General features: G+C 42.6%; 2 protein-coding genes and 1 long non-coding RNA gene across 7 annotated transcripts; 2 read left to right on the forward strand and 1 right to left on the reverse strand.

Moving 5' to 3' along the window:
- The first annotated feature begins 95 nt into the window (after window positions 1-95).
- Window positions 96-7,108, forward strand: LOC145696906 (uncharacterized). Of its 5 annotated transcripts, none has more exons than XM_081774014.1 (15): window positions 96-229; window positions 842-1,072; window positions 1,520-1,679; window positions 1,731-1,880; window positions 1,924-1,997; window positions 2,356-2,385; window positions 2,659-2,902; window positions 3,340-3,687; window positions 3,733-4,595; window positions 4,666-4,818; window positions 5,036-5,231; window positions 6,027-6,240; window positions 6,289-6,387; window positions 6,438-6,550; window positions 6,596-7,108. In XM_081774014.1, exons 2-15 carry the CDS (start codon window positions 971-973, stop codon window positions 6,733-6,735), a joined length of 2,886 nt encoding a protein of 961 aa, XP_081630140.1. In that variant the 5' UTR covers window positions 96-229; window positions 842-970; the 3' UTR covers window positions 6,736-7,108. The 5 variants fall into 5 exon arrangements, with proteins under 5 accessions (XP_081630140.1, XP_081630144.1, XP_081630141.1 ...); XM_081774018.1 differs by having other exon boundaries at window positions 5,036-5,147; XM_081774015.1 differs by having other exon boundaries at window positions 1,936-1,997.
- Window positions 7,109-8,863: 1,755 nt separating this feature from the next.
- Window positions 8,864-9,483, forward strand: LOC145700384 (uncharacterized). The gene is made up of 3 exons (XR_014134202.1): window positions 8,864-9,073; window positions 9,119-9,299; window positions 9,342-9,483. It is a non-coding gene; the product is annotated as an uncharacterized LOC145700384 (long non-coding RNA).
- Window positions 9,484-9,512: 29 nt separating this feature from the next.
- Window positions 9,513-12,671, reverse strand: LOC145697861 (uncharacterized). Its single transcript, XM_081775066.1, has 7 exons — window positions 12,558-12,671; window positions 11,243-12,454; window positions 10,605-11,162; window positions 10,443-10,532; window positions 9,963-10,383; window positions 9,857-9,918; window positions 9,513-9,811 (listed from the first exon to the last, which is right to left on the reverse strand). Exons 1-7 carry the CDS (start codon window positions 12,669-12,671, stop codon window positions 9,542-9,544), a joined length of 2,727 nt encoding a protein of 908 aa, XP_081631192.1. The 3' UTR covers window positions 9,513-9,541.
- Window positions 12,672-12,767: the final 96 nt, after the last annotated feature.

Here is a 12,767-nt window from a genome sequence, read left to right on the forward strand (position 1 = left end):
TGATAATGATGACTCATCGGCGATGAGTCATCGCCTTTCCGAGGCGAGAAAGGGAAAATGAAGCAGTCTTTCATATTGACTCAAAATAAATATTTCGCGTCGAAGAAAATAGAATTGCGGCGTCAGTATCGGCCAATCACCGGCGCCGGCCAATCAGAAGAGCGCGTCAAAAAGTGACGAATTCGGTTTTCGACTTTTTCCCAGAGACTCGGAAAACTTCACGCTCAAGGTAAAAATGCTTTTCGCGTAAAATTGGGTAAAACTGAGTTTTCGGGAGTGAAAAAATGCGCCCTTCTCATTGGCCGGGGCATTTATTGGCTGTAGATAAACTTTTCCAACTTGGCGAGAAATTTTCTATTGAAAGAAAAAAAGGGATGACGGAGTCGCAAATGAAAAAAAAAACGCTGAAGAGAAAATTTCCAGTCAAAAAATTTATCTTTTTTTCGATCAACTCAAATTTGGCTTTACGCCAAGAAAGTGGAGAAAAAGTTCTTGATAAACTTTTTTCGACCTTTAAAATTTGATCATCAAATTTCGCGAGAAACAGGGTTTTCAAATCGATTCGGATCCCTTTTTTTTCTTTTCTTGTTTTCAGACTTTTATTTATTATTAACGCAAAACAAACCGCTTTTATCGCGACTCGTGATGCAGGATTTATTATTTTGGAGTTGATTCTTGATCGCTTTATGATAAAAAAGCTTCGATACCTGTAACTCTAGAATAAGGGCCTTCTTCGTATTGACACTTTTTCATTTTCTTTTAATTCAGATAAAATTGTATCATTTTTTCCGTTTTTTTGTGAAAAAAATAAAAATTTAATTTAAAAAATTGTCCTTTTTAGATTACAGAAAAGCTGCGTGAGCTCAAAAATTAACTGAAATAAACAGCGCAGAATTCTCAATTGAATTCGAATCGTCGAGAAAAAAACCTTTTCTTGAAAAAGCAAAAAGAAGCGAAAAACGAAAAAAACATGGCGATTGAATACAACTTAGATGTGGAGGAAGATTGCCCACTTTGCTGTGAGCCGCTCAATCATGATCTCAACTTTTATCCCTGTCAATGTGCTTTCCAGGTACTTTCAGATAGATTACAGTAAGTTGCAGTTTGGGGAGTTTCTTGGTTTTGTCGTTTTATTAGTCATTTTCTTGCGAAAACCATTGATAATACATTTTTACCGACGAAAACCAGTTAAAACCCTTCGAACCCAACTAAAAACCCATTGAATTCTCTATAAATCTTGTGAACCCTCATCGAACCAACTTACTATCCACATAAACGGCCCGAAAACCATATAAAATCTTCGGAAACCACTAAAAACCCTGAAAACCGGGCTTTTGCCTTTAGAAATTGAGTAAAACACAATAAAATCGGATCAATTTCCGGGGTTTTTTGAACTAGTTTTCACATTAAAACTGGTTTCAGATCGTTTTATCTGGTTTTTCGGGGGCTTTTTTGAGTTAAAAGTTGGTTTTTCTAGGAAAATTTAGTCGATTTACCCGTTTTTGATTCTCTTTCATAGATCTGTTCGATATGCTGGAATCGCATAAAGGAGCTGGAGGGAAATCTGTGTCCGAACTGTCGCGTTCCTTATCCGGACGAGCCGTATAGCTTCAAACCGCTTACCGAGAAGCAAGAAGCATTAATTGTTCAACGCGATCAACGATCCAATAATAATACCGGTAAGTTACTCTCATTCTCGACCCGTGTGTAAGGAACACCCTTATTTTTAGTTCCAGCGGCGGCGAAGCCAAAAGTAGCGCCGATCCAGGACAAAGAAAAGCTGCGCGACGTGCGAGTGATGCAAAAGAATCTGGTGTTCGTGGTGGGCCTCCAGCCGAAACTGGCCGACGAATCGATGCTCCGGAAACAAGAGTACTTCGGTGAGACTAAAAAATGAACCCAGTCCGAGATTGCTCGACTAAGCTTCCTTTTTAGGGCGCTTTGGAAAGATCATGAAGGTCGCCGTCAATCAATGTACTACTTATGCCGGCGTACAGGTTAGTTACTGACTGTAAAATGGTTTTTTATTACAGTATAGTCGCACAAACTCAATTTGAAAGCATGATTTTCCGGTTTCTATTCGTGAATTGACACTTTTCTCCCTTTATTTTCTCTATAGGGGCTTTCAGCCAATCAGAAGCGAGTAATATCTGGTTCTGCCAATCAAAATCAAGAAACAAGCTTTCTTTCGGACTTTTTCTCTTTATAACTAGATATCTAACCGGATTCTGGTGCTTTTGAATTGAATGAATATCAAAAGTATATACAGTATATGGATCAATATACAGTTAACCATCAATCAACCAATCCAGCATCGAAATTGTTGTTCTGCACTGATTTAACACCTATTTGTAGCATCGGTATTTGTATGATTTTGCAAGAGAGGTAGGCTTTTACAAGCACTTATCCAAATTTATCATCATTTTTTGTCTTCTTCGGCGCTTTTCAACCCTTTACCTTTTCGAAAGAGCCGCGATGCGGCCTTTTGTCATAGCTCTTTGAAAACTCAGGTTTCTACACAGGAAAGAAAAAGCGCTGAGGAAGAAGTACCTCCCTCTTCATTTATCTTGCCCCTCATTGCATGCTAGTAGCATTGCTACTGTACCCCATTTTTCTATTTTCCCTGTCTGTAAAACCAACGGTAACCTCGTTTATCAGGGCCCCTCAGCATCAGCTTACGTAACCTTTTCGACGACGGATGCGGCGTTGAGATGTATTCAAACGGTTCACGGGTTGACGCAAGACGGGCGCACCCTCAAAGCGACCCTGGGCACGACCAAGTACTGCTCCAGATTCCTCAACGGGCAGCAGTGTAAATTACAAGACTGTATGTATCTCCATGAAATCGCAGATCCAGATGCTAGCTTTACTAAAGAAGATATGCAAAAACAAAAGCACACAGGTAAAAAACGAATTATAACATCGCATTTCGAGGTCATTCTTGGTCACGTGACCTCAGTAAGGTCACCAAACTTACTGCATCGGCCGGACAAGGGTCTTGGCTAACTCTGAGAATACAGTTGTTCGGGGACTAATCATTGAATTTATCCGCTAGAAGGCGGTAAAGTAAGGAAGTTACCTGAAATTTCAAATGAAGCAATGGATTCCTCACTTTGACGCTCTCTAGCACAGAAACCGAATGAGTTATCCCTGAACAACTTTATCCTCAGAGGTAGCTCAGGCCTTAATCGTCTTATTCAGTAGGATAAGTGACCTTAATGAGGCCACGTGAGCCCAAATGACCTGGAAAATGCGACATAAAATGATTTTCTTCGAGCAAAAGTTGTTTTCACCAATTTTTTGGTAGAAACTCGGCCCTTTTTAACCCATTCTTTGAAGAGTACGAGAGGAGGTTGATGGACAACTTCCGCCGGGCCTGCCAAGCCGAACAAGCTCGCAAAGAAGCTGCCGAGCGCGAGCGCCGTCTCCGCGAACAACTAAAGAAGAAAGAAGAAGAAGCGTCGCGGAAAAAAGCGGCGGCAGCTAAAGTGACGACGCCACACGCGCCAGAAGCAAAACGGCCGCGAAAACCGCCAGTCCCGACGGCGGCTACTGTTACTGCGAATACTGTTACGTTACCGAAGCAAAATCAAAATCCGAGGAGCAGGCCGGCGCCGCCAAAGCCGAAATCGCCGAAAGTGCAAAAGCAGAAAAAGAATATTTATGTCGACTCGGATGATGAATCAGGTACGATAATGATTGGTAATTTGTTGCTAACTTCTTTCTTCCTAGAACTCGAACGCATCACATCAAAACAAATCAAAGACGCTGTGGACGAAGACGTCAAAGACTCGTGGGACACAAGCGACGAGGAAGACTGCCACAAAAGCAACAGCAACTCGGGCAAATCGTCAAAATCAAACTCGAAGCCGAGCTCCCGCGCTCCCTCTCGCAACGGCACTCCGCTGGAAACACACACACTCAGCAATCATTCAAATCATCACTCACACAGTAACTCCCAGTCGGAAACAGTAACAACCAGCCGTCCAAACAGCCAAAACAGCCGCAGCAGCAAGTCTGGATCGCATCGGGATTCGCCACACAGTAGTAACAGTAACACAAATTCAATTCAAAAAGAAACAAAAGCGAAACAAAACGAGCTCAATCTTCCTACAGTGGATCATCAGCTCTCGCAAGCGCAGATAAAAGCCGCCAGCAGAGCCGCCGCGAAGCAAAACGCAGAAAACGAGGCTAGAAATAACAGCACGATTAGCAAGAACCTCTTCGCAAACGGTGACAACCCGCCGCGGACGCTTCCATCTCCAGTCGAAGATCAGAATCATCTGCCAGTATCGATCAGTAGTCAGTCTCGTCTTCCAGCCAGATCGCCAGTGAACCAGCCGCCGGCCGGGCTCATGTTTGACCCCTTCGCGCTCAATCCCCTTGCCTCGACCTCGACGACATCGTCTAGCAGACTTGGTGCGCCGCCAGGAGTCACAACACAGCCAAAGGCGAGCAGGAGCCCTCCTGGTTTCTCTTCAAGCTTCCAGCCGGTTCCCAAATCATCCTCATCTTCCTCGCAACTGCCGTTCAATCCCTTCGACAGCTTCTTTTCTGAGTCTGATCCAGCGCAAAAGTTACAAAGTTCTTCCCACGTAAGTAAAAGAATTAATCGAGTAGCTCAGATGAGAAAAAATAATGTGGAAACTTAAGACCCTTGTTCAGAATCAGACGAAAACGAGCCAAGGAGCGAGTGTCAGTCAGGGAGGAAGCTTGTTCAACAGACTACCAACTGTGGATCAACTAAAGGACCCTTTTGCGAGGAAACCACCCAGCCAGACGAATGGAGTCAGCAGATCTTCTTTTGCCACCCCTCCGGTCCGGTTCAAAATCTTTTCTCCAAAAGTAGTAGCTCTAAGTCTGTAGTACAAGCATCAGAATGCAAAGTGAACCATCAAGTGCCCTCTCAAAAGCTCTTATCGACTGTTTACTAGGTTTCTATCGAACAAGAAGTCTTGTAAAAGACCAATCAGAGCTTTGAGGGTGTTTTTCTTGAAGTTTATATTAAAAAGTACAATTTTGAACCACGAAAAAGCCCGGCTTAGGCCAAGCAGCGAAGGACTGGGACTCAAATTCGTCAGCTCGTTCTGGGATGCCGCCTCCTGCGCTCTCTCGGCGTGTTCCCCCTGCAGGCCTTTTCGATACAGGTTCATCTCATTCTAGTTCAAAGCTAGTTCCCGGTTTGGATGGTGTCGATCCCTTGTTGTTTGGGGGTGGTAGTGGACGGATGGGTACGTTCCTGTCACTAGCACTTATCAATTCATTTATCCACTTATCACAATTCACCAATTCTTTTATTCTAGTGCATGCACAAAATGACTCATTCACCCAATCAACTCACACTTTACTTTCATCCAAATTCCTCCAAATCGGAATCCCATTTTGGGCCTCCAATTTGGCATCTGTCGATTTAGTAAGAGTTAGAAATCATCATCACCCCTTCTTGATTGAACTTGATTTGTAACTCTGCATTAGACTCTTCTTTCCGCTTTCTAGGCTTTATTTCGCGAGTTGAGGTCGACCTCATTATAGCAGTAGAGAAATCACAAGTTGAAGATAATAAAGTAGAGGATCCAGGAAATCGGCCACCCCGTTTTATCATTCTTGATCGCGAGTTCGATTTCCACTGCTGGGCTTTGGCGAAACCACTTTTGGTATCGCCAGATTTTCCGTAGCATCAACTGCATGATATTTTTTAAATTATTAAATGTAATGGCCCTCGTTCATTCATTTTATTTGCTTGAGGATACCTTTGTTCTTCCATATAAGCCCAAATGATGATGAACAAGGGTGTCTTCAGACAAAAAATTGGACGAACAAGGGCCGCATTTATTCCTTCATCATTGACTGTAACCGCCTTTTGTTACAGTATGCCAGTTACAGTCAATGATATTTTTAGTAGGAATAAACGACTGTTTATTTCTTAGTTTTTTAACAATCCAATTAACATTCATTTATCATCATTTTTGCCAAAAATACTTCATCAGAAAAACGCAACTTTGTATTTGTTGCTTATACTCGCTTAGACCCTCCAGCGTCCTCCCTGATGCCGCGCCCGATTCCCGACTTGTTGCGAAACGGTGGGATTGGGCGAAGCCGACAAGACAGTGCCGATTTCGAAAACCTAGACTTTGACCCGATTGATTACTCGATGAAGGGACTCTCCAAGCTTCAGTTGAACGAACCGAGATCTGCCCAAACGCATCGTCCGCTCGCTGCATCACCTCAATTGCCGAGCAGGTTAGACAGGGAAAATTTTAGGCTCTCCCTCCACTAACTGTTCTTTAGATCGATCTTTGGGGATCTCCAATCGCCGTCTGGAATGATGGGCCTCTTCGGCGAACGACCAGCGCCGCGGCCACAGTCGGGGAAGGACGAAGGACTTTGGTGAGCTTTCAAGGAATAGAATAAGGGGGTAACCACCGTTTCTTTTTCAGGCAGGAGAATCTGAGAAGGCTGCTACCGAATGTAAACGTCCACTTTACATACAACGAACAAATGTCAAGACAAAATTCGTCCTTTTCCGAGCATAAACCACCGATGCAGCGAGGTAGCGCCCCCCCCCCTTATTCCTCTCCCTCACCCTCGATTTCAGGACCTCCTGGCCTGGGCGGACCGCCGGGCTTCAGCCAGTCGCCTCTGCTGGGCTTTCCCGACGCAGGAAACGCCTTCGCTCGTCAAAACAGCCGCCAACCTGTCGAGTCCGAATTCATTCCAAAAGGCTTACTAGACTAATTTAATAATTATTTCCCAAAAACCTAAAATATCAAAAAAAAAATTAAAAAAAGATAAATAGCTATTTATATTAAAATTATATTAATTCTGGTGTATTGTGCACGCGTTTGACTAAACAAAAAACGAAAACGCAAAAATTAAACATCATCAAAACAAAAACAAAACAAAAAATAATGATGCCAAAAAAGTAATCATCAACTTTCACCTGTCCTGCACCTGAATCTTTTGCTGTAGATTCTCACATGTGCTCTATTTTTCATCAAAAAAAAAGAAAAAAATTCCACCAGCAACGAAAATCCTCAGAAAAAATCTCGTTTTCTACTTTTTCTTCTTTTTCTGGTTGAAACTCAAACAAAACAAGTTCAAATGAAAATTTTTCAATTTTATGAAAACATTATTAAAAACGAATTATACTTCAAAGTACACTTTTTACCGTGATAAACAAAAACAGTTTCAAATTTGCTCTTTTTGAAGCGAAATTCTGCTAACAAAAACGTTTAAATATATATTTCGGTAATCGTATACGAAAACAAAAAAAAAGAGTGTGTTGTTTATTTGTACGCAGGTCCTGTCATACAGAAACTAAATGCTTTTTCCGTGATTTGGGTCCAAGAATATCGATAGAACTTTCGAACTAAGGGCCTGTTATTGTTGATTTCTTATTCAATTGCGCGAAATCAAAAATATAAGCCGATGTTTTGAAGTTCTATCGACACTCTTAGACTCTTACCGTCAATTTACAGTCACTGATTCTATCTTGGTCTTACAGTATATAATCAGTGACTGTAGATTGTCGGTAAGAGTCGAAGAATGTCGATAGAACTTCAAACCCTAGGCTTCCATTTTTTGATTTCGCGAAATTTAATGTGGAAATCGACAATAATGGGCCTATAGCCCGAAAGTTGTATCAATAATAATGGACCCGAATCGTTAAAACGAGATCTTAAAGAAATTCGTCGTAGAAAGGATCTTCTGTTGGGTCAGCTTCAGATTCCAAGTCGCAATCTTCCAGCATTATTCGCAGTAAATCATCTTCTTGATTAAGATTTTCTTGGAATCTTACATTTGAATCAAAAACATCTTCGTCCCCCTCTTCGACCCGTTTCAAATCTGGCCTTATTGCTTGGATAACTAATCAGGATTTTCAATTGAAAACTACAGTTGCTTGTCATTTTCTGGAGGAAAGTAAAACAACAAATCCTTTGTTAGCAGTAATCACTTTAGCCCCAGCATTTTTCCACAGCGCTTTTGGTCTCTCCCTCGCGCCAAGTTCTTCCTTTTCTTTGTCCTTTCTCACCAAGCTGAACTTCCACGCTCCCAGGGAAAAGGATCTTCGCTTTGGTTTTCTCGGATCAGGCGGGAAATGGACTTCTGCAGGGGTAGACGCATTTCGTCTTTTAGCAACTTTCTGAAGGGTTCAAAAATAAGGTCGAGGTCGATGAACCAATCGAGAAGCCGTTTGCAGCTTCGAGTAAAATAAGTCGGAAAATCCGCGCTTCGCGCGGCTTAATTTCCTTTTACTCGAAGCCGCAAGCGGCTTCTCGATTTTAAGCTAGCATTTTACAGAAGTTACTGTCAGAATCACGGTAGCGTCTCTTGAACCCTCTATCCTACTGGATTGTCATGCAAAATGAAGCCATAGTTGATTCTCTTTTTAATCTTCTTCCACTCTTTGGCCGACGCCATGAAGCTCCGATCGAATAATAATTCAATTCCCATTCCAAAGTTATTTTGACTTTTGTGAACAATTGACAGTTGCGCTTTGTTTCTGATGGGAACATGGGAACTTTCTTTCTCGTTTTGTCTAATAAAAATTTATTGGGGCGATTTTATACGTAGGTACTGCAATTAAGTTTATAGGCAAGTCGAGTTTAGCGGCAACCGTGTGACTTTTTTTAAACAAACAAAATTAAATATTAAAAAAACAGGGCACTTTGGTATTTTTCCGAAAATTCTAGCGATTCATTTTTGCGGAAATTCCTTCAAGTTACAGTCATTTATTGTAATACTCATAATACTGTGAGCAAGATTTTACAACTCACAGTTCAAATTTCTCCTGCTGAATGCAAATTTGCATAGTGCTTCCAAATTTTCAATAAATAGGGCAAAAGTCCAACTCACAGCATTTTAAAAGAGTCGCGTAAAAGAGACAAGACGAAATGGGGCTTGTTGGGTACCTCTTTTCCTTTATGGGAATGATGAAGATGATAACGGGTTGTATGGCTTTACTTGGAGCAATTTTGGTGCAAACAGCGATAAATGTGAAAATCAACTGGGACCTGCAATATTTTCATCTTTATCAACCCCTACAGTTTACAGCGGCTTCTGGTTATATTATGTAAAATTTATTTTCCAATATTTTTTATCTTATTTTTCAACATAGATTCTCATATCACGCTATTACCTTTTTCATTTATGGAGCGGAGTTGGATCGAAAATTCAGCTGGATGCAAAGTTTTAACTGGGAAAAAATCGAACTGCTCTGCTGCTGTGGATGCTGTGCTTTTGCTCTGATTGGGGGAGTTACTGGCATTGCTGTGGCTGTAAAAGATAAGAATCAAGAAGTAGGTCGAGTCAGCTTCTTGTAATTTCTTATTATTTTCTAGTATTTGCAAGCAAGAAATCTGTATGTTCAAATAATGGTTGGAATATGCCTCGTTATGCTTTGCGTAATACCTACTTGTATATTCTATTTGATGCAATTTTTTACCTCTTGTCGGAGAAATCGAACGACTGAGTATGTCCACACATGAAAAAATAAAGAAATGATCCTGTACTTCAGTCAATTTATTTGGCGAAAATGACATCAGGTGCATTTTGTGATACAGCCAGATTTGAGATAGGCGCCCGTGCTTGGGTCTTTCAAGCAGAGATTCAGGCTGCATTCTAAGTAGAGCGTTGTGTCTTTTTGATCGAAAGTAAAACTTGTGAAGCCGAATTTGGGAGGATCGGAGATGTTTCCGACGAGCTTGGAGTTGTCGAATTTGACCGCGACTGATGGTTTGCAAGGATTTTGAAGGATCGCGTATTTCTTGCCGGTTTTGGCGCTAGAATCGTACACAGTGCAGCTGTTGATCTGGAAAAGATGGGTAGAAGGAGGATTCAAAGGGTGATTTTTTACCTGATAGTCGTAGGGGATGCCGAATTTGAAGTCAGTGGTGACCGCGCTTTTCATTTCCCCACCTAAAATGAAAGATAAGAAATTTACAAAACCAAATTTTTCTTACCGATTTGAACCTGGGCATTTGAAATACCGGTCATTTTTACATTGAAAACGCCGGACAAACTGACTGGCTTTCCAGCTCCGCCAGTTTGAGGATCTGTCACGACAATTGGTCCGTTCTGGTTGACCTTGTAGGCATCGGACATCAAGTTCAGTGCGCTGAGATATTCGCATGTTGCGTCGATATGGGCAATTTTATCCAATAGGATTCCACCGGACTGCGCTGGTTTCGTTCCGACGACTTTCCAGGTTGTCTTGATGACTTTTGCATCTTGAGAATAGCTTGCCGCGCATTTTGAAATTTCAATCGTCTGCTTGAATTCTCCATTGACAGGCGCGGTTGAAAATGAACAGCTTCCAATTTTCAACCTGACACTTGGCCATTGAGCTTTTGGGAGTTTTGGGAAGAGGGAGAGAACATGAGCCTTTTTCAGGATCGAAGCAGGTTTAAAATTGAGAAAAGAGATCTTGCTTTGATCCTGGCCTTGATGGTCATTGTTTTATCGGTGCAGATGACTTCAGTTTTGGTGCCAGTTATGACTGGATTTGGAGGAGGCGTTGGCTTGCTTGAGACCTAAAAATCGCTAGAAAAGTCACCAAAAATTTTGCTCGAAGGTGAAATTGCTTATTGTTCTCTTCTCTTCACCTTTATGTCTCCATCATAGTCCCCCACAACGCAAAACTCATGATACATTCTGCTCAGAGTAACTTTCGCACTGCTCCCTGTTTCTGAGATCTCCCATCTTCCATCATCCCTCATCGCGAGCACATGATTGCTTTTCAGCGCTTTCCAGCCATCCGATCCAACTTGAGTTTGCACATTTTTGTAGTCGTGAAACCACTTCTTTTGCCATGTATCGTATCTGCTCATGACTGGATTTGGGAGATCCCAAATGTTCTTTTTTCCGCCATTTTTCGCCGGATCGAACATGTAGTAAACGCCCGAGCTCATCTGACAAGGGATCGTCGAATGGTACCAGCGGGAAGTCCCGTCGCTGAATTGCCGGAAATAGATGTATCGGTTGCTGTCAATCAACTTGTACATCGGCACTTTCGGCGAAAAGAGGCAAGAGTCTTTCAGTGGCAAAGCGAGGTGAACACCAGAGAAGCCGTAAAGAGGGGCGATTTCGCCACCTTTGTGGGTGATTTTAATTGATTTTGGGTAGCCAGAAGATTTGATCTTTTGATACGTCCCGGTCCATTTCTGAAAATTTGATAAAGAAGAGCATACAAAGTATATGTTTTTATAACAATAAACCTTGAATATATCAAAATAGAATGAACCTCGCTAGTCGCACTACCGCCCTTGGAAATCTCGATCGTATCAGCCTCACAGTACGCCTGACAAGTCTTTGCATCTTCATCAGATCCATCGATACAGTCATTGACTCCATCACAGTACCTATTCGCCAAGAAGTCCTGTCCGTTCTTGCATTTCTTCGTTTTGATAAATTGCCCTCCTGGCTTTCCACAATAGCTTTCGTACTTTTTCCCGAGCTGGATCAAATCCATCGAGGAAAGTCTTCTTGTTCTTGGCCATTGGACAGGATTGCCCTTCAGATCCGTGATTGTTGGAAGCCTTTTTGTCGCAGCATCGCTGGTCTGAAAAGCAAAGGCGGAGTAGTGCATGACGGATTGGATGTCGTAGGGAATGCCCATGTCGAACCAGTCCGCGGCCTTGATGATTTCGAAGTTGTGCTTTTTCGAAGAAGCGATTCGATCGAAATGGACTTTTACAAATTTGTTTCTGTCGGGCCGTTCTTGTTCGTGGTTGAATGCCAGAGCGTGGAGCATCTCGTGGTTGATGATGTAGTTTACCAAGCATCCACTGGGACTCAAGTTCAGAATTTGCCCCTTTCCCTTGTAGTTGCTGTAGCTTCCCAAGTAGCCGACATTCGCAGAGCAGCCGTAGCTAGCTTTGTTCCAGATATTGATCCAGTAGGAAAATTTTTTCTGGGAAGAATCGTCTTGAAACTTGATGCAGCCATTGAGCTCTTTGGTAATTTCATCGAACGATTCCTGGATGGTTTTCTTCGCGGTGGCAGTATGCTCGGCGGTCGGATCGTGGCGAAAAGGAATGACGAGATGTTTTCGGGTTTTGACCCCGTCGAGGTCGCCAGGCCAACTCTTGCTATTCAAGGCGCCGCGGGATTGAAGACCATCCGTGAGGTTTTGCGCGAGGAGCGTTTCGAACTGCTGTTGTTTGTACTCATCGGATTCGAAGTAATCGCAGATTTGTGGAGAAGCGAGCGAGCTACCTGATCGGCGGAAGCGAAAGACATCATCGGAGTAATCAACTGGTTGTTCTTCCAAGCTAGAGAACTGGTCGTCGAACGAGTTACCTGAGCTTGTTGTGGTTCCCACTGTTGAATACCAAGCGGCGTAGTTCAAAGTTGTAGAAGGGAGGGAGGTCGTTGATGTTGTTTGAAACTCGGTCGTTGTTGTTTCTTCTTCGGGGGTTGAGTAGGCATATGCATCGTTTGGATCAATCAGCACCTGTTTGAAGTTTTTCGAGATTTCGGCGAAAAGAAATTCTCTTGACGGAGCGCTAGAATCATGAAAAACAGTCCTTATCGAAGTCCAAGTTAAGGGTACACGCCTGCTCCACAGTCCACAGTCTATCATCCTCTCTTCCTCCTTGCGGATTCCAGCCATGAAATGTCTCTAGCTCGAACGGCCCTGGAACTGGCTCTTGATACGCAGCCAGCCCCATCATCTTTTCTCAAAGCCGCAGAAAAAGTATTGATGAAAAAAGCGTCTGCAAAGGAAAAAAGGCAGTACCTGCTCTTTTAAACTTTAGCAAGCGCCG

This window comes from Oikopleura dioica, chromosome 2 (assembly GCF_907165135.1).
Source record: "Oikopleura dioica chromosome 2, OKI2018_I68_1.0, whole genome shotgun sequence".
Classification (NCBI taxonomy): domain Eukaryota; kingdom Metazoa; phylum Chordata; class Appendicularia; order Copelata; family Oikopleuridae; genus Oikopleura; species Oikopleura dioica.